This window comes from Chamaea fasciata, unplaced genomic scaffold (assembly GCF_029207755.1).
Source record: "Chamaea fasciata isolate MVZ Bird 193981 ecotype frontalis unplaced genomic scaffold, bChaFas1.0.hap1 SCAF_25, whole genome shotgun sequence".
NCBI lineage: Eukaryota > Metazoa > Chordata > Aves > Passeriformes > Sylviidae > Chamaea > Chamaea fasciata.
Genome location: NW_027094110.1, coordinates 4,510,885 through 4,528,751, shown reverse-complemented (window position 1 = coordinate 4,528,751; position 17,867 = coordinate 4,510,885). Strand labels below are relative to the sequence as shown.

General features: G+C 56.1%; 1 protein-coding gene across 1 annotated transcript; it reads left to right on the top strand.

Annotated features, from left to right (window-relative positions):
* The first annotated feature begins 361 nt into the window (after window positions 1-361).
* On the top strand, window positions 362-17,631 carry RAB44 (RAB44, member RAS oncogene family). Its single transcript, XM_066203820.1, has 17 exons — window positions 362-525; window positions 2,682-2,924; window positions 3,020-3,134; window positions 3,379-3,550; window positions 3,805-3,948; window positions 4,275-4,365; window positions 4,477-4,572; window positions 4,883-5,073; window positions 5,434-5,482; window positions 5,787-5,890; window positions 6,351-6,736; window positions 12,062-12,622; window positions 13,128-13,209; window positions 13,544-13,658; window positions 14,533-14,634; window positions 15,452-15,528; window positions 15,979-17,631. Exons 2-17 carry the CDS (start codon window positions 2,715-2,717, stop codon window positions 16,064-16,066), a joined length of 2,583 nt encoding a protein of 860 aa, XP_066059917.1. The 5' UTR covers window positions 362-525; window positions 2,682-2,714; the 3' UTR covers window positions 16,067-17,631.
* Window positions 17,632-17,867: the final 236 nt, after the last annotated feature.

Sequence of the window (17,867 nt, the reverse complement as noted above, 5' to 3'; positions counted from 1 at the left end):
CATCAGAGAACAGCACAGGGGGGACATCTTCAAAATCTGGGGCCAAAGAGCCTCCACAGAGAGGGTTTTCAGGTTGTTCTTTGGCAGGACGTTAATAATCCAGGGTTTATGGATAATCTTGTATTTTGGGTTATTTGGAGTCTTAAAATAACATTTGCTGTTTGTCTGCTCTTCTTCCCCCCACATCAAACAGCCTTCAGCCCCAGATCATTGCAAACCAGGACAGGATGGGGACTTCACCGCACTTCCAACAGCACCCGCAGTGCCTTTGCAGAGCTGCCCTGGGATCTGGGGGCTTTGGGGCTCCTGGACGGGCCCTTCCCACACCCCGCTTGCAGCGCAGCAAACAGGAAATGTGTGAGCACCGGCAGTTGGGTGTCAGAACGGAAAGTGCCTTGAGTAAGAGAGATGAGAGCGGGGCACGGGGCAGCTCGGGCGCCCTTGGGGTGGGACCGGCGTCCCCTCTGACCTGGGGAGCCCCTCGTGTGCCCCAGCACTGAGAGCCCCTCTTGGCACGTGGGGAGGGTAAGTCCTGCTGCTCCAGGGATGGCTCGGGCATCACCTTGAGAAATAGAAAACTAGGGAAATAGAAAAGAGAGAAATAGAAAAGAGAGAAATAAGGGGGTTTTTCTTGCTGTTGGTGATCCAAGGGGGCTTTTTTGCTGCCTGTGAGGGACTGTGGCTGGGGGCCCCTTTCTGAGGGCTGGGAGCAGCACAGGGTGCTGTGGAGGGAGGCAGGACATTGGGAGCTGGTGATGCCATAGGGGGCCCTGCTTGGCTGGGAGGGGCACAATTCCCATCCCATCCCATCCCATCCCATCCCATCCCATCCCATCCCATCCCATCCCATCCCATCCCATCCCATCCCATCCCATCCCATCCCATCCCCCTGCTTGTTCAGGGCCTCTGTCATTCTGTGTGCTCAGCTCACCTGCCCTGGGGCTGGATCAGGTAACCAGGGGTTTCTCCATACCTTAAACAACCCCCTGCCCCCAGAGCTCTCACTTCTGCTTTCTTAGAGGCTGGGACCACCACAAAGGTGTTTCTGGTCCTGTGGGACTCCAGCAGCTCCACAAGACCCTCTTGTTTAAGGGGTTGGTGCTGGTTTTGGGCCCTGTTCCCACTTCTGGGGTTTAGCAGGGTCTGTTTCTCATGGCAGAAGGAAGAAGGGGGCAGAGGGCTGGAGGAGCTGCCCAGGCTGGGAGTGGAGAGCTGGGCTCAGCACGGCCCCGGCTCTGCGTCACCGCTCCCCACGGCTGTGGTTTCCTTCCCTCGGGGTTTCAGCTTTGCCACACAAAGAACAGCCTCCCGTGGGGATGGCGTGGTGGCTGTTGGTGACACAGCCACTCACCCGGGCCGGGGACAGGGCGCTGGGGGTCCCCAGCTCAGGCCCCACAAGCCTGGGCGAGCAGCAGCATGATGGAAACCTCCCGAGGGCTCACGACCTCTGCCCGGAGGTGACTCACAGCTGTGAAAACTGGGGGAGGAATTTTAGAACGTGCTGCTGAGCTCTGAGCAGGCAGGTGCAACCAGCACGTCTTGCTCAGACCTCCAGCATCACCGTGGCTGGTCCTTTGCCGGTGTCACCTCCTGCCTGTGTCACCTCCTGGGTGGCCCCAGCTGGTGTTGGTGCCTTGTGCATCCTCCACAGCCGGGGAAGAGCATGGGGAGATTTGGGATGGGTGCTCGGCTGGTGGCAGGAGAAGCTGTTGAGCATCTGGGAGCTGGGCTGGGAGCCCCAGGATGGCTGGAGGCCCCTGGAATGGCCAGGAGCCCCAGGATGGCTGGGAGCCCCTGGAATGGCCGGGAGCCCCAGGATGGCCGGGAGCCCCTGGAATGGCCGGGAGCCCCAGGATGGCTGGGAGCCCCAGGATGGCTGGGAGCCCCAGAATGGCTGGGAGCCCCAGGATGGCTGGGAGCCCCAGGATGGCTGGGAGCCCCAGGATGGCTGGGAGCCCTGGGATAGCTGGGAGCCCCTGGAATGGCCGGGAGCCCCAGGATGGCTGGGAGCCCCTGGAATGGCCGGGAGCCCCAGGATGGCTGGGAGCCCCTGGAATGGCCGGGAGCCCCAGGATGGCTGGGAGCCCCTGGAATGGCCGGGAGCCCCAGGATGGCTGGGAGCCCCGGGAATGGCCGGGAGCCCCAGGATGGCTGGGAGCCCCTGGAATGGCTGGGAGCCCCTGGAATGGCCAGGAGCCCCAGGATGGCTGGGAGCCCCAGGATGGCCGGGAGCCCCAGGATGGCTGGGAGCCCTGGGATAGCTGGGAGCCTCTGGAATGGCCGGGAGCCCTGGGATAGCTGGGAGCCCCAGGATGGCTGGGAGCCCCTGGAATGGCCGGGAGCCCCGGGATGGCTGGGAGCCCCTGGAATGGCCGGGAGCCCCAGGATGGCTGGGAGCCCCAGGATGGCCGGGAGGCCCAGGATGGCTGGGATCCCTGGGATAGCTGGGAGCCTCTGGAATGGCCGGGAGCCTCTGGAATGGCCGGGAGCCCTGGGATAGCTGGGAGCCCTGGGATGGCTGGCAGGAGCAGCCATTGCTGCTGCAGACCCAGGCTCCATTTGCGCCGTGCAATCAGGCATAAGGGCTTCCCTTCCTGTTGCCAAACCCTCCTCGGCAATCAGGCCCTTGACAGCACCAGAATGAATTTCCAGCTCGGTCCCTCTGCGCTGTCTCCCACCAGGCTGGAGCAGGGGAGTCCAGCCAGGCCGGGGCCATGTCCGAGCGCCGGGCGGCCGCCAAGGGCCGGCGTTTGGGCTCCAGCCGGCGCAAGCAGCTCCGTGAGGGCTCCGGGGAACCCCCAGCACCAGCACCCAGCCCCGCTGAGGAGCCACCGTGGGTACCTGAAGTAGTGCAGAGGGTGCAGCAGCTCCTCAGTGACAGGGACACGGAGCAGGCAGGAGTCGTCACCCGCTCGGACATGCAGGTGAGGACGGGGTTGCGTCCTGGGCTCCGGCACTGTTGGGGTGACTGGAGATGGTGTCACGGGTGGGTTCTTACCCTGATTTGCTTTGGTTTTAGAGATGGCAGGAGGAAGGTTTGCCGTGCAGCAGGGAGGAGCTGGAGCTTGTGTTCGATGGGCTGGATGCTGCTGGCACCGGGCGCTTGGGCACAGACGAGTTCATGGCTGGGCTCCGTAAGTGCAGCCTGGGCTGACCCTGGACACAGCCCCGGGGCTCTCCTGGGGGGGTGAAACGCTGCCTTCGCTGTGTGGCACAGGATGAATTGTCCTCACAGGCAGCTCTCAGCCCCTGGCTCACCCGGTGCGGGGTCCTGTTGTGCCGAACCGCTTTGTCGAAGCTGTGGAGGGGGAAGCGTTGGGGTTTGGGCTTTGCTGCTGCCCTGCCTGAGCTCTGAGGATTTGGGATACCTGTCAGCAGGGCAGTTCCTGAGCTCCCAAAAAGCTGCCAGGGAGCACCGGCGGCGGAAGACGGCGTCCCGGAGGGTGCGGCTGGTGCTGCCCGGCCCGGCGCTGCCAGCGGGGGACAGCGAGGAGCGCAGACACTTCGCTGCCTTTATGGAGCAGCTGGGCACAGACAACCTCTCCGAAGAGTAAGTGCCCTGCCTGGCACCCATGGGTGTCCTGGAGGACGGGTGGAGGGGGAAAGGCTTGGGGCAGGAGATCCCCACACAGGCCCAGAGATGCCTTGGAGGTGCCTTTGGCCTGAGCACAGGAGCAGGGTCGCAGTGGCCCCGGTGCTCATCTGTCCTCACACACCTCAAAAAGTGTGAGTTAAACGACTCAGCTGGCCCGGCTTTGGGGGTTCTGGGGGGATGCTCACCCCGAAACACTCCTGTCCCTGCAGACAGGAGATCTGGCAGCTCTGGGTGAAGCTCCGGCAGGATGAGCCCCAGCTGCTGGACAACCTGGAGGACTTCCTGGCCAAGATGAGGCACCGCATCCAAGAAGCCAGGAGTGAGAAGGAGGCGTTGGAGCTGACTCTGAACAAGTGAGACACCCCAGGATAGTGCCCAGGGACAGGACAGGAGGGATGGGGACAGGGATGGGGCCCTGCAGGGCCACCCCAGCCGTGCAGAGAAACCTGGGTGCCTTCAGCACATCCACCAGTGGCCGGAGCAGAGGTTTCGCTAACGTTTGGGGTCGGGCTCCCTCTACAGTCATGGATGGGACGGCAAAAGGGCCGGACTCGGACTGCCGGCCTCGTCCGCGCTGGGTGACACCCTCCGGGCAAACGCAGCCGCAGCCCGGGGCTCCCGGGGGCCGTGTGGGGTCCCAGGGGTCTCACAGCCCTCCCCGGCCCTGCTGTCGCCACAGGCGTGTGGCCGAGCACGACAAGGACGTGCAGCAGCTCTGCGAGGTCCTGGAGCAGCAGATCCAGCAGGAACAGCTGCGGCTGCAGCAGCAGGTGCGTCCCTGGCTGCTCCTGTGTCCTTGCTGTCCGTGCCGGGGGGACCCAGCACCCCAAACCCCCCGGGCAGCTGCCGGTGGATGAGTGGGTGTCCCTGTGCCCCCCCAGAGCTTGTCCCGGAGCCACCAGCAGGACGAGGAGCTGCAGCGAGTGCTGGATGCCAGCGAGAGGGAGGTGCAGCGCTTGGTCACGGCGCAGATGGAGGTGGGCTGGAGCCAAGCCCCCTTTGTGTGTCTCTGGGCTGTGCTGTGCCAACCCCACGGGGCTGCGCAGCTGATCCTGCTGTGTCCCCACCAGCCCTGGCTGCAGGTTGTCACGCAGGACCCTCTACCCCACATTGGCCACCCCCATCCCCACGCTCCCCTCCATCCCCAGAGGACACAAGTTGAGTTTCTCACCCACCATCCTCGGGGGCAGGAGTTGCAATTCAGCCCCGGGTCTAGAGCAGGTGGTTCTGGATTATAGTCTGGGGGGATTTTGGCGGGCCGTCAGTGTCCTGGTTGCCATCCCACAGCTGGAGCGGCGCTGCCTCAGCCTCCAGAGCTCCCAGCAAGTCACCAGCACGGAAAACCAGCAGCTGCAGGAGAGGAACCGGGCACTGGAGCATCACCTGCAGCACCTGCACCAGCAGCTGCAGCAGACCCAGGGCCGCCTGAGGACCATGAGGAGGGCTACAGTGGTTTGGGAGCACACGGTGGAGCCCGGGTGAGCAGCTGGGGTGACCGTGTGTCGCTTGTGTGTCCCCACACACGTCATTTCCTCCTGGACGGGCCTCAGCCACCACGGTGCTTCAGTGCTACCCACGGTGCAGGTTAATCGTGGTTTGGTGTGCTAAGCATGGGAGGAAAAAGCAGGACTATGAGCACCATGCACTGACTGTGTCCCTGCAGGGCAGTGCCAGAGAGATGGGGGTGTTCCTTCACCCAGGAGGGCTCAGTAGGACTGAAACAAGGATTGTGGCTTTTGCTGACCTGCTCTATCGCTACCCTGCCAGCCCTGGTGCAGGGGTGGACGTGGTGAAGAGGATGGAGTTCCCGTTTTCACCCCTGTGCTCTGTGTTTGCAGGAACAGAGTGGTGGCAGAGTTACCCATCGAGGTGCCAGTGTCCCCACAGGTACTTCAGCTGGGCGTGTGGGGACAGGATAGGGGCTCCAGGGCCTTGTGCTGTTCTGTTTGGGACTGCAGAGGAGCTCAAGAGCACAGGGTGCTCCTGCAGCACTGCCTCCCCTAAAAGCTCTCTCAAACGGGGCTGGTGCAGATGTTTGGGAAGGGAGGGGGTTGCAGCACCTCATTTCTGGTACCTCCAAGATTTAGGGTGGGTACAGCTGGATACCTGCCAGAGAACTCCGCATCCTTTCAGGTGGATATTCTCCCTCACCAAGTGTTTTCCTCTCTCCTCTTCCCCCCGTTTCCTGCAGCTGAGTCCTCTGAGTCCTGGGAAGAGCGAGAAGTTCCGCTCGGAGATGCGGATCAGGCTGGGATCCCAGAGCGGCGAGGGCAAAGCCAAGAGCACCCACCAAGTGTAAGGGGTCCTGCTGCTCCCGTGTGTGCCCCTGGGAGCTGGGGCCGAGCCCTCCCTGCACCCTCCCCAGGCAAACAATGATATTTTGTCCTTTTAGCACTCCTCTCCCACCCACTCATCTCTCACCCTGGAGCTCACATCTCTTATCCCAGCTCATCACTCCCTTGGCTCAGGAACTTGCTCTACCTGGCTGAGAGTTGTCTTTTCCTGTCTGATAATGTCAATATGGGTGCTGGGAAGAGGCCAGGATGCAGGCCTGGGTCTGCCTGCATCTGCTTCCCCCTTTCCCCAGCCCCCCTTTATGAAGTCCAAGTGCACCCAGAGGGGAAATAAAATCAGGTTTGGAGAGGGATGGGGTGAGGCTGTAGATCAGAGACCCTCTGGGACTGACTGGGGATGGGAGGGAGCTGGAGCCTGACCTGGGAGCTGGTTCATTGCCCCCATTTTCTGCCCTTTCCAGGGTTTGGGAAATGCTGCCAGCAGAAATAAACATTTCAGAAGCCCCACGGAAAGCAAGCTCCGCAGAAGAGGACCCCTTCCCAGAATCTCTGAAAGAGGAAGGTGTCTCTGACCAAAGCTCTTTGCTAAGAGAGATGAATGATGCAATAGCAGCTCTGAGCAAACATCTGAAGGCACAGGCAGTGGGTGCACCCCCTGCCCTGGCAGACACTCCCTGGGACAATGCTGAGCCCCAGACGGGGCCAGAGGCAGCCACAGCCCATGAAACAGCCCCTGGGGACCTGCAGAAGACCCTCCCTGGCCACGTCCATCATGAGCTGCTGGACGGAGACCTGCAAGAGGGACCAGCCACAGCTGAGCTTGGTGCTCCCGATGTGACACAGGCTGGTGCGTCCACAGGAGCCGGGCACTGCACGGCTCAGGAGCCAGGGGCAGAGCAGGGAGACAGCCCAGAGGAGGCACAGAGGATGATATTCCTGCAGGGAAAGGCTGCTGGTGTGGAGGGGATGGTGCTAAATGTGGCCGAGCACCTGGCAGAGAGCACGGAGGCAGGAGAGCAGGTGCTGATGGAGGTGGAGGGAGCAGAGTGGTTGAAGGAAAAAACAGCTTGGTCAAAACCACAGCTCCTGGGAGAAGCTGAGGAAGTGGAGATAAGCCAGAAAGAAGATTTGGAGGCAGGTCTGGGGCCACCTGATGCTGGGCAGGAGGGCACAGCAGTGGGACAGTGCCTTGGCATGGATGAGCAGCAGCCAGGCAGGACTCTGGGTGCATGTGGGCAGGCCCCGGGCACGGCGCTGCAGGAACGGGCTGACCCAGCCTCGGGGCTCCCTGGGGAACTGGAAACTGAGCTGGGAGAGCACCTGGAGCCAGAGCCACCATCCTGGGGTGAGGCACAAGTGGAAGCAGCCCATGGGGGTGGTGTCCCTGTGGTGACAGTGGCTCCTGGCCCAGGAATGCTGGACAAGGAGTGTGCCAGGACGGAGGTGCAGCCCCAGGGAGAGACCACGGACTCCAAAGTGCTGGAGGTGCTGCCAGCCCCAGCTGAGCGTGCAGGGAGCAGCAGAGCCGGGGGAGAGGAAGAGGAGGAGGAGGAAGCAGAGCCCAGGGAGGCAGAGCAGCAGCTGCAGGGTGAGTGTGTCAGGGGAGGCGCAGGGTGGAGAGAGAGTGCTGGTGCTCTGGAGCTGCTGGCAGAGGCTGTGCCACCCACCCACAGCCAAGGAGGAGTGGGAACAGACGTGGAACCGATGGAGGCCCAGAGCAGCACCAACATGGAGCTGCTGCCAGAGGTGGAGGCAGACGTGCAGGTCTGGAATGAGGCTGGATCCCCAGGGACACAGCAGGGAGGGGGTGTGGATCCAGGTGTGCAACCGGAGAAGGATAAACCAGCGGCAGGGCTGGGAGAAGAAATGGGGGCTGCTGCAGTGCACACTGAGGGTCCTTCCCCAGCAGAAACACCTGTGGGCACCACAGACTTGTGTGGGCTCATTCCAGTTAAGTCCCAGGCACTGGAACTCGTGGAGGCAGATCTGCAGCTCTGTGGGGGTCTCAGCCCAGAAACCCCCCAGGGAGGGAAGGGGGAAAGAGCTGTTCAGCTCCAAGAGAATGAGGAAGAGGATGGGACACAAGGACAGGGTGAGCATGGGCTGCCACACGAGCCAGTGCCTCATCCCAATGGCGTGACCCTGGATCGGGGAGAGGGGAGTGGTGCAGGTCTACAGCCAGGGGAAGAGGCTGAAAGCCTGGACACTACTGAGCACCAGAGCAGTGGTGCCAACGTGGAGCTGATTGCAGAGGGGGATGAGCTCAGACTGACCCCGGGAGGGAGCACAGAGGCAGACCTGCAGCCCTTGGGTGAGGCTGGATCCTCAGGGACAGAGCAGGCAGGGAGATTAAACTCAGATGTGCAGCCCCTGGACCAGGAGGATAAAGAAGAGGAGGAAAGGGAGGCAGAGGATGCCCAGGATACGATGTCCCATGATGGTCTCTGCCCAGGGGCTCCGTGGGGAGAGGAGGGTGAAAGAGCTGTTCAGCTGGAGGAAGAGGAGGATGGGGCACTAGTACAAGGTGACCATGGGCTGCCACAGGAGCCTGTGCTTGATCTGCAGGGATCAGGAGTTGGGCACGGTGCAGGAGCTGATGAAGACATGCAAGCACAGGAAGAGGCTGAAAGCCTGGACACTACTGAGCACCAGAGCAGTGGTGCCGATGTGGAGCTGATTGCAGGGGAGGATGAGCTCAGGCTGACTCTGGGAGGGAGCACAGGGGCAGATCTGCAGCCCTTGGGTGAATCTGGATCCTCAGGGACAGAGCAGGCAGGGAGATTGAACTCAAATGTGCATCACTTGGATCAGGTTAATAAAGCAGAGTTAGTGCAAGGGGAGACGGAGGGTGCCCAGGCAGATCTGCAGCTCTGTGGGGGTCTCAGCTTAGAAACCCCTCAGGGAGGGAAGGGGGAAAGAGCTGTTCAGCTCCAAGAGAATGAGGAAGAGGATGGGACACAAGGACAGGGTGAGCAAGAGCTGCCACATGAGCCAGTGCCTCATCCCAATGGTGTGACCCTGGATCAGGGAGAGGGGGATGGTGCAGGTCTACAGCCAGGGGAAGAGGCTGAAAGCCTGGACACTACTGAGCACCAGAGCAGTGGTGCCAACGTGGAGCTGATTGCAGAGGGGGATGAGCTCAGGCTGACCCCGGGAGGGAGCACAGGGGCAGATCTGCAGCCCTTGGGTGAGGCTGGATCCTCAGGGACAGAGCAGGGAGGGAGTGTGGATTCAGAGGTGCAGCCCCTGGGCCAGGTTAATAAAGGCGAGTTAGTGCAAGGGGAGGCAGAGGATGCCCAGGAAGACACAAAGCTGTCAGAGGGTCTGAGCTCAGGCGTCTCATGGGGAGGAGAAATTGTAACAAATGTTCAGATTGAGGAGAAGGACGGTGGGGCACAAGGACAGGGCGAGGCAGAGCTGCCACAGAAGCCTGTGCTTGATCTGCAGGGATCAGGGCTCAGGCAGGGGGCCGGGGCTGGTGAAGACATGCAAGCACAGGAAGAGGCTGAAAGCCTGGACACAGTGGAAGATCAGAGCAGTGGTGCCGATGTGGAGCTGATTGCAGAGGGGGATGAGCTCAGGCTGACCCCAGGAGGGAGCACAGAGGCAGATCTGCAGCTCTGTGTGGGTCTCAGCCCAGATACCCCCCAGAGAGGGAAGGGGGAAAGAGCTGTTCAGCTCCAAGAGAATGAGGAAGAGGAAGAGGATGGGACACAAGGACAGGGTGAGCAAGAGCTGCCACACGAGCCAGTGCCTCATCCCAATGGAGTGACTCTGGATCAGGGAGAGGGGGTTGGTGCAGGTCTACAGCCAGGGGAAGAGGCTGAAAACCTGGACACTACTGAGCACCAGAGCAGTGGTGCCGATGTGGAGCTGATTGCAGAGGGGGATGAGCTCAAATCAGCCTCAGCAGAAAGCACTGAGGCAGATCTGCAGCTCTTAAGCCAGACTGACTCCATGGGGACAGCGCAGGGAGGGAATGTGGCTCCAGATGTGCATCCCCTGGATCAGGAGGATAAAGCAGAGTTAGTGGAAATGGAGGCAGAGGACTCCTGGACAGACCAAGACAGTCAGCTGTGTGTGACTGCCAGCCCAGAAACGCCCCAGGGAGGGGGGCACTGTGCAGCTGTGCAGCCCAGGGATGGGGCTGGGGACTGGGGACAGGCTGGGCGTGGGCTGGTGCAGGAGCTGGTGCCTCACCTGTCTGGAGTGACCATCAGACAGAGAAGAGGGACAGATGCTGGAGTGCAGCCAGTGGAGGAGGTTGTAATCCTGGACACAGTGGAAGATCAGAGCAGTGGTGCCAACGTGGAGCTGATTGCAGAGGGGGATGAGCTCAGGCTGGCCCCTGGAGGGAGCACAGAGGCAGATCTGCAGCTCTTGGGTGAGGCTGGATCCTCAGGGACAGAGCAGGCAGGGTGTGTGGATTCAGAGGTGCAGCCCCTGGATCAGGAGGATAAAGAAGAGTTTTTGGAAAGGGAGGCAGAGGATGCCCAGGAAGACATGATGTCCCATGATGGTCTCAGCCCAGGGGCTCCATGGGGAGGGGAGGGTGAAAGAGCTGGTCAGCTGGAGGAAGAGGAGGCAGCACAAGGACAGGGTGAATATGGGGTGCCACAGGAGCCTGTGCTTCATCTGCAGGGATCAAGAGTTGGGCATGGTGCAGGAGCTGATGAAGACATGCAAGCACAGGAAGAGGCTGAAAGCCTGGACACTACTGAGCACCAGAGCAGTGGTGCCAATGTGGAGCTGATTGCAGGGGAGGATGAGCTCAGGCTGACCCCGGGAAGGAGCACAGAGGCAGATCTGCAGCCCTTGGGTGAATCTAGATCCTCAGGGACAGAGCAGGGTGGGAGATTGAACTCAAATGTGCATCCCTTGGGTCAGGTTAATAAAGCAGAGTTAGTGCAAGGGGAGACGGAGGGTGCCCAGGCAGATCTGCAGCTCTGTGGGGGTCTCAGCTTAGAAACCCCTCAGGGAGGGAAGGGGGAAAGAGCTGTTCAGCTCCAAGAGAATGAGGAAGAGGATGGGACACAAGGACAGGGTGAGCAAGAGCTGCCACATGAGCCAGCGCCTCATCCCAATGGCATGACCCTGGATCAGGGAGAGGGGGATGGTGCAGGTCTACAGCCAGGGGAAGAGGCTGAAAGCCTGGACACTACTGAGCATCAGAGCAGTGGTGCCGATGTGGAGCTGATTGCAGAGGGGGATGAGCTCAGGCTGACCCCAGGAGGGAGCACAGGGGCAGATCTGCAGCCCTTGGGTGAGGCTGGATCCTCAGGGACAGAGCAGGCAGGGAGTGTGGATTCAGATGTGCAGCCCCTGGATCAGGTTAATAAAGGCGAGTTAATGGAAGTGGAGCTAGAGGATTCCCAGGCAGATGTGCAGCTGTCAGAGGGTCTCAGCTCAGGGGCTCTGTGGGGAGGGGAGTGGGGAGGGGCTGTTCAGAATGAGGAGGATGAGGAGGATGGGGCACAAGAGCAAGGTGAGAATGGGCTGCCGCAGGAGTCTGTGCTTGGTCCAGAAGGGGCACGAGGCCAACAGGGAGAGGGGGCTGGTGCAGGAGTCCAGCCACAGGAGGAGGATCAAAGCCTGGACACACTGGAGGCCCAGAGCACTGATGCTGATGTGCAGCTGTTCACAGATCAGCAGAAGGCCAAATCAGGCTCAGGAAGGAGCACGGAGGCAGATCTGACACCTCTGGGTGTAGCTGGGATATGGGAAGGGCAGCAGAGCCTGATTCTAGGTTTGGAGGCAGTTCTGGGTGCATCTCCCACTGCAACCCCATGGAAAGGAGCTGCTGTTGCAGATGTGCCCGCTCCAGCTGAGGCTGCTTTGTCTCCTGAGCCTGTCACTGCTGCAGAGGGCCCTGGTCTGGAAGCAAAACTGGGAGCATGCATTGGTCCTGAGGAGCAGATTCTGGAGGCACAGGAATTACTGCAGGGTGAGAGGGCTTCTGCAGGGGGGAAGCCTCTGGATGGAGCTCACAGTCTGGAGGTGGCACAGGGAGAGAGGCTGGAGGCAGGGGCAAGGACTGGAGTGAAAACTCAGGGTCTAGCAGTAAACCTGGGCCATGATGACGCTGCACTGGCCTCCCTGGTCTCCGAGGTGCCGTTGCAGGTCAGCCCCCTAAAGCTGGAAACGATGATGCAGGAGGATGTTCTCATTCCAGATGTGTGGCGGCTTTGTGCTCCGGGACAGGCAGCCCAAAGGGAGCTTCAGGAGCAGGTTTCAGCACAGGGACATGAGGGGAGGCCTCACACGGTGGCCCAACAGCCAGAGGGGGAGACACCACCCGCGATGGAACTGGAGCACACGGCTGCTGGACCTGCTGAGTGCCCAAAGCAAGAGGTGCCGCCAGCATCAACACCGCACACCTCAGCACGACCAGAACATGCTGGGAGTGATCAGCTGGGGATGGCCCTCAGAGAAAACTCACTGGGGCAAAGGCAGCTCTTGGGAGAACACAGCAAAGACCTCGGTGTTGATCAACGAGAGAAGATGCAAGAGTTTGGTCAGAAAATGAGCCAGGAAGGTGAGCCCAGCCCAGGAGAGCCAGGGGCTGTGACTGCAGGTGGGGCAGGAGCTGCCCCAAGGGGTTGTCCTAAAGCTGCCCTGGACCCAGACCACCTCTACAACGTGCTGTTTGTTGGGGACTCCCACGTGGGGAAAACGTCGTTCCTGTACCGTCTCCACGCCGACAGCTTCAACCCACACCTCGCCGCCACAGTGGGTAGGTGTGCTCCAGCCCCTCTCCAAGCACTCGCTTGGATCACGGCTGCAATCCCCCTTCCTCCACCCCACAATCCCCTTTCCTCCACCCCACAAGCTGCTGGAGGTCACCACGTGCCTGTTACAGCTCATGCCAGGTGTGTCACACAACCAGTCCCCAGGGGCCAACCAGAACCACCAAGTCCCCACGCCTGGATGCTCATGGGGAGGAAATGCTGCTCCTCCTTGTCCTTCCTCGGGCACCAGCGACAGTGGCCCAGTGCTTTCCTCTCTGCTTTGCCTTTCAGCTCCATTCTCCTCTCCTCACCAAGCTGGTTTTATTCGTCATGAGATGAGAGACCTTCTCAAAATCCAATGATTAAAACATCTAAAAGCCAAAGGTTCACTTGGGACCAACCCCTGGAGCTGCAGCCTCAGACCACCCTGCACCATGTTTCTTCTCCATCCATCTTCCGTCACAGGGCCGAACTCCACAGTATCAAAATATCCTCTTTTGTGTCTTCCAGGACTGGATTATCAGATCAAAAACCTCGTTGTGGATAACAAGCGCTTTGCTCTCCGCCTGTGGGACTCAGCTGGTCAGGAAAGGTGAGGTGCCTAAGGACACAACCTGGGGTGGGTTGTTTTTTTTTTTCCTGTAATTTAGAGGCAATGAATATTCTTGACTTTGCTAAGCAAAGGTGAGGTTGCTCAAGGAGGGACTCTGTACAGTATGTGATCTGATAAAGCATAATAAAGGAAGTAATTAAGATAAAACTGGCACTCAGGCTGTTCCTATGGCCCCCGCCATCAGGGCAAGAGCCAGCTCTGGGGGTTGCCTGTTTTGCAGACCTGCAGTCCCACCTTTTCCGCTAGGATTTCACACCCCCCCTAGGCAGAACCTCCTTAGACCATCCTGCTGATCCATCCCGAATGCCCGCAGGTACCGCAGCATGACCAAGCAGTTTTTCCGGAAGGCGGACGGGGTGGTGCTGATGTACGACATCACCTCCGAGTACTCCTTCTCCGACGTGCGCTACTGGCTCAGCTGCATCCAGGTGGGGGAGGTACCGAGCTCCTGGGGCTGATAGGAGTGGCCAAGCCCTTTGCAAAGGGTTATTCTGCCTTGCTTTCATGATAAAATAATTTTTCGTGGAGGATTTAAGTCAGATACAGACGATTTTCACACGTTGGCCCTGTTTCCCAGGGTAATTTAGTAATAGCAATATTCTTATTTAATATTGCTGTTAAATACAGTAATATATGTTTCATAATTATAAATATAAAAATGAGGATTAAAGTAATATCCAACAAATATATTTAATATACAATTTATATTATATTGTATTATGTTTAATAATATATTAATATCTCATCAATATAAACAAATAATATTAACAAAATAGTAATTTAGGTAATAGCACCAGTCGGGTAATGATCAACTCTTTAAACAAATAAAAAACTAGTGCAAAGGAACGGAAAATGTTGCTTTTGCATCAAGAATAGTCCACTTTGAGTCCTGGGGAACGGGAGGTGATTCAAGGCTTATTAAAAACTTCCTTTCAGAGATTTCCAGTTGACACAAAGCCAGTGTTTAAAAATGCTGAAATAAAATAGGATATTGCCTTGCTCAGTGCCTGTAAACCCCAGCCAGGGCACTCTCAGAGGGCTGCCACAGATGAGCACAAAGTGAATTCATTACAAGAGTAACTCATCCAATGCTCCGTCCTGTTAATAGACATGGGCAGATGATTGAGGGAAAAAAAAAATTCTGAAATGCTGTTGAACTTATTTAAGAATTTAAAGTTTCATTATTAGCCCAAATCCATGGATGTCAGTCATGGTGTTCCAGGATGTGTGTAGACAATGTGGCCAGCTGGGATTCAAGGAAGATTTTGAAGCTGTCCCGATCTTCCCTTCTTTCTCACTCAGGAAGCAGCAGAGGATGGAGTTGCAGTTCTGCTTCTTGGGAACAAAACCGACTGTGCTGCCCAGAGACAGGTCCCTACCAAGGAGGGTGAATGCCTGGCCAAGGTAGGTGGTGAAGCACAGCCACCCAAGCGAGGCAGGGACAGCTAAGGATGGACAACACCAGCCTGAGGAGCTGGAGAAAGCCAGCTCATTATCCCTCATGCATCAGTAGTTGACAAAATGTTCTCTGAACCCATCTCTCACCCTTCCCTGCCTTGCTTTCCCTCTGCGACTTTAATTTTGCCTCAGCACCAGTACATTGGTTTATAGACCTAGATTTGTAAATTAAAACATTTTCAGCTCCGCTTATCTTTGCTGTGAAGTGTTGGGTATCTTCCCAGCATCAAAAAAATAGTAAACTCACGGAGCACTGTCCTGGTTTAAAGATACTGAAATGATCAAAGTTTGATTAATCTCTTCAAATATAGATGGCTAAGAAAAATTAGATGAGGAGAATGAGGAGAATCTCACCTTTACTGACTTAATTTTAAAGTTTATGGGATTTGGGTCAGAATCCATGGACCAGTTTTACAAATGGGGATGAGGGATAGGTGCTTGTTTTCCCAAACTGGTAGGCAACAAAAGAGTTGGGAACATCTAGTTATGCCTCTCTCTGTGTTTGCTCCCATAACCAGAAGGCATCACAATTTTTTCTTGTCTGCATGGTCAGCCTTTTCCTTGGTATTAAAAGCTGGTGTCGTAGCAACCAGAAAAATCTGGATTTCACCTCATGTTCCAGTAAATAAGTTATTGAGTTATTTGTTTCCTTGATTCCCTCCTGTTTCCCCTTGTCTGGGGCCGTCCCATGGCTATTTATTACCACATTAAGCTATTCCAGTGCAAGAACATTACATTTCTATTTGGGGTCTGTGTCTTCCAGGAGCATCAGCTCATGTTTTACGAGTGCAGCGCTGCCTCGGGCCACAATGTCTTCGAGTCCATGGTCAGCTTTGTCAGGTGAGCTGTGTGCTTGGATTTTTCCTCCAGCTGTCCTCAGTTTAACGGGCTCCCTCCCTGCTTTTTTAACTCCGGATATTGTGATGTCACCGTCACCAAAGACTCCATGCCCAAATGTCAGGGAAAACTGGGGGCAGCACATGCTGGGATGAGCACTTAGCACTGCCCTGACTTGTCTCCTGAACAACCAGCTTTGCAAGGAGGTGAATGAAACCCTTTCGGAGATGCTGCTGATTTCTCCCTGGCTTGACTGAAACGACTTCTATCTGTGATTTGATTTAGGTTGGCATTTTTAGCAGCATCCACAGCTCCTGGATCATGTGGAACTGGAAGGATCCCGACTCCTTTCAGCCCTGCTGAGCCTCCTGTACCAAGGCTTGTCGAGACAAACATCACAGCAATACAAAATACGGGGGGAACACCCAGCTAATTTGCTTCCTTTTCTCCCAGGTTGCTCAAAGTTCGTGAAGATGAATTGAAAAACAAGGCAGAAGAGGTACCAAAGGCACCCCAGAAGAAAAAGGGCTGCTGCTGGTGATGGACAGAATGCTCACACATTGACCTGAAACTGCACCAACAGCCAGAAAAGCATCAAAATAGTCCTTTGACACTTTATCCTTTCCTGTGTGTCTTCCTTGCCTGATCTTCCTTGGATGCTGAGAGCAAAAGCTGCTGTGAGGGACCCCCTGCCATTACCCCTGAGCACACCAGCCCTCCAAAATACTTCTCAGGGAACTTTACAACTTCCTTTTGGAGACCAAAAACAGGCCAAGAAAAGAGGCAGAAAGGGAAGCCAGCTGGGTCTGAGGTGCTGCAACGATACTGGAAGCAGCAGAGAGTAAACCCAAGCCTTGGGATAGAATAAATGAAAACCTGAAGCCATCCAAGTGTATAAAACAAGGGGGTTTAGAGCTGTTGGTGCTCTGGGCTGCTCTGGTGGGGACTTCTGCTCTGGCTTTGCAATCTGACTGGATTTGATCGGGAACAATGAGATATTCAATGTATTCTAAATGCACTTAAATCTTTTCAATGACACAAGGTTAAGCTAATTTTTCCCTTCCCTGGTTTATCCTGGCAGTGAGCAGTGATGGGGCTTGACAGAAACTACTGAATATTTTGCTCAAAATAAATTCAAAAGCCCCAAGAGGACGTCTGGGATAAGAAGATGATAAATGCTTGCAAGAGGTTTTTTTCATTGTGTTGGCCCCAGAGCAGAATTCTGGACTATTGCAGCAAATCTCAGGCTGAGCAGAGCAGAATGAGCTGGTGCATCCTGCCCTTCTGCTCTTTGGGAAGTACTGAATTGGTTTTAAATCCAGCTTGAAAAATCGAAATAAATATGCCACAATTTCAAGGGTTTTTAAAAACCTTTTTACAGCTTGATTGAACTACATTTTTGCAGAAATACAGACTCAATAAATAAGAATACAAGTGGTATATATTTTATCTTATACATTCTATGTGAATTCCCAGCAGTTCAACATGTGTATTTAAAGACCGTGATTATGTGCAAGGGTTTGGGGAAATAATTCTGCCTATTTGGGTTTGGCTTTTTGTTGCCATTATTATTTATATGCACATAATGGCAAAGCATAATAGTAGCCAGTTTGTGCTTTAGAAAAATAAAGGGACAACAGGAGTTGGGCTTCTAGCAACACTTTATAGTTTCATAAATAATTACATATATTTTATATATATCAGCTTCCCCAGCCAGGGTCCAACTTTGCAATGACCATGGAATTTCTGAGTCTTTTAGGGATGATTTATTTCTCCTGCACACCCCAATTCATCACTCCAGTACCTCTGTACCCTGAGTCCCTGTGTCCCCCCACCCCCAGCCTACCTCAAGTAATTTTCCTTTGGCTCCATCATTAAAACCCTTTATTTTCCTAATGCAATATATTTAATGCTCCCATTCCCTGTCCATCCCTCTTTATCATATTTCTTTATGCAATATTTTTAGTGATGGAGCAGCTCCTCAGGAAGGATTTATGTGGCTCAGCTCAGAGCTGTGCGTGGGTTTGGTATTTGGGATACCTGGAATGGCTTTTTCTTATTGTTTGGGACTCTCTTCACTATTTCGTCTTTTATTTAAAAATAATATAAATCCAAGTGTACTTTGCAAATTTGATCCATAATAAGAGAAGCACCATTTCAGCCCGATTAACCCAAAAACTTCCTTCTACTGGGTCTGTAGCACTCCCACATGCAAAGCCACCCATCAGATCAGCTCTTCTTTTTGCCTAAAAATGCTGGGATTGCACATGGAAGACGCTGCTTGGCCGAGTGGCAGCAGGATTGTGCAAGAAACGGTTTTATTTAATTCCAAAACGAAGAGT

Bases quoted from the DNA above. Each gene is read 5' to 3' on its own strand.
- RAB44 (XM_066203820.1), top strand. From the start codon at position 2,715: ATGTCCGAGCGCCGGGCGGCCGCCAAGGGCCGGCGTTTGGGCTCCAGC. The intron at 3,949-4,274 runs GTGAGACACCCC...CTGTCGCCACAG, and splicing joins TTGGAGCTGACTCTGAACAA to GCGTGTGGCCGAGCACGACA. The intron at 4,573-4,882 runs GTGGGCTGGAGC...GCCATCCCACAG, and splicing joins TGGTCACGGCGCAGATGGAG to CTGGAGCGGCGCTGCCTCAG.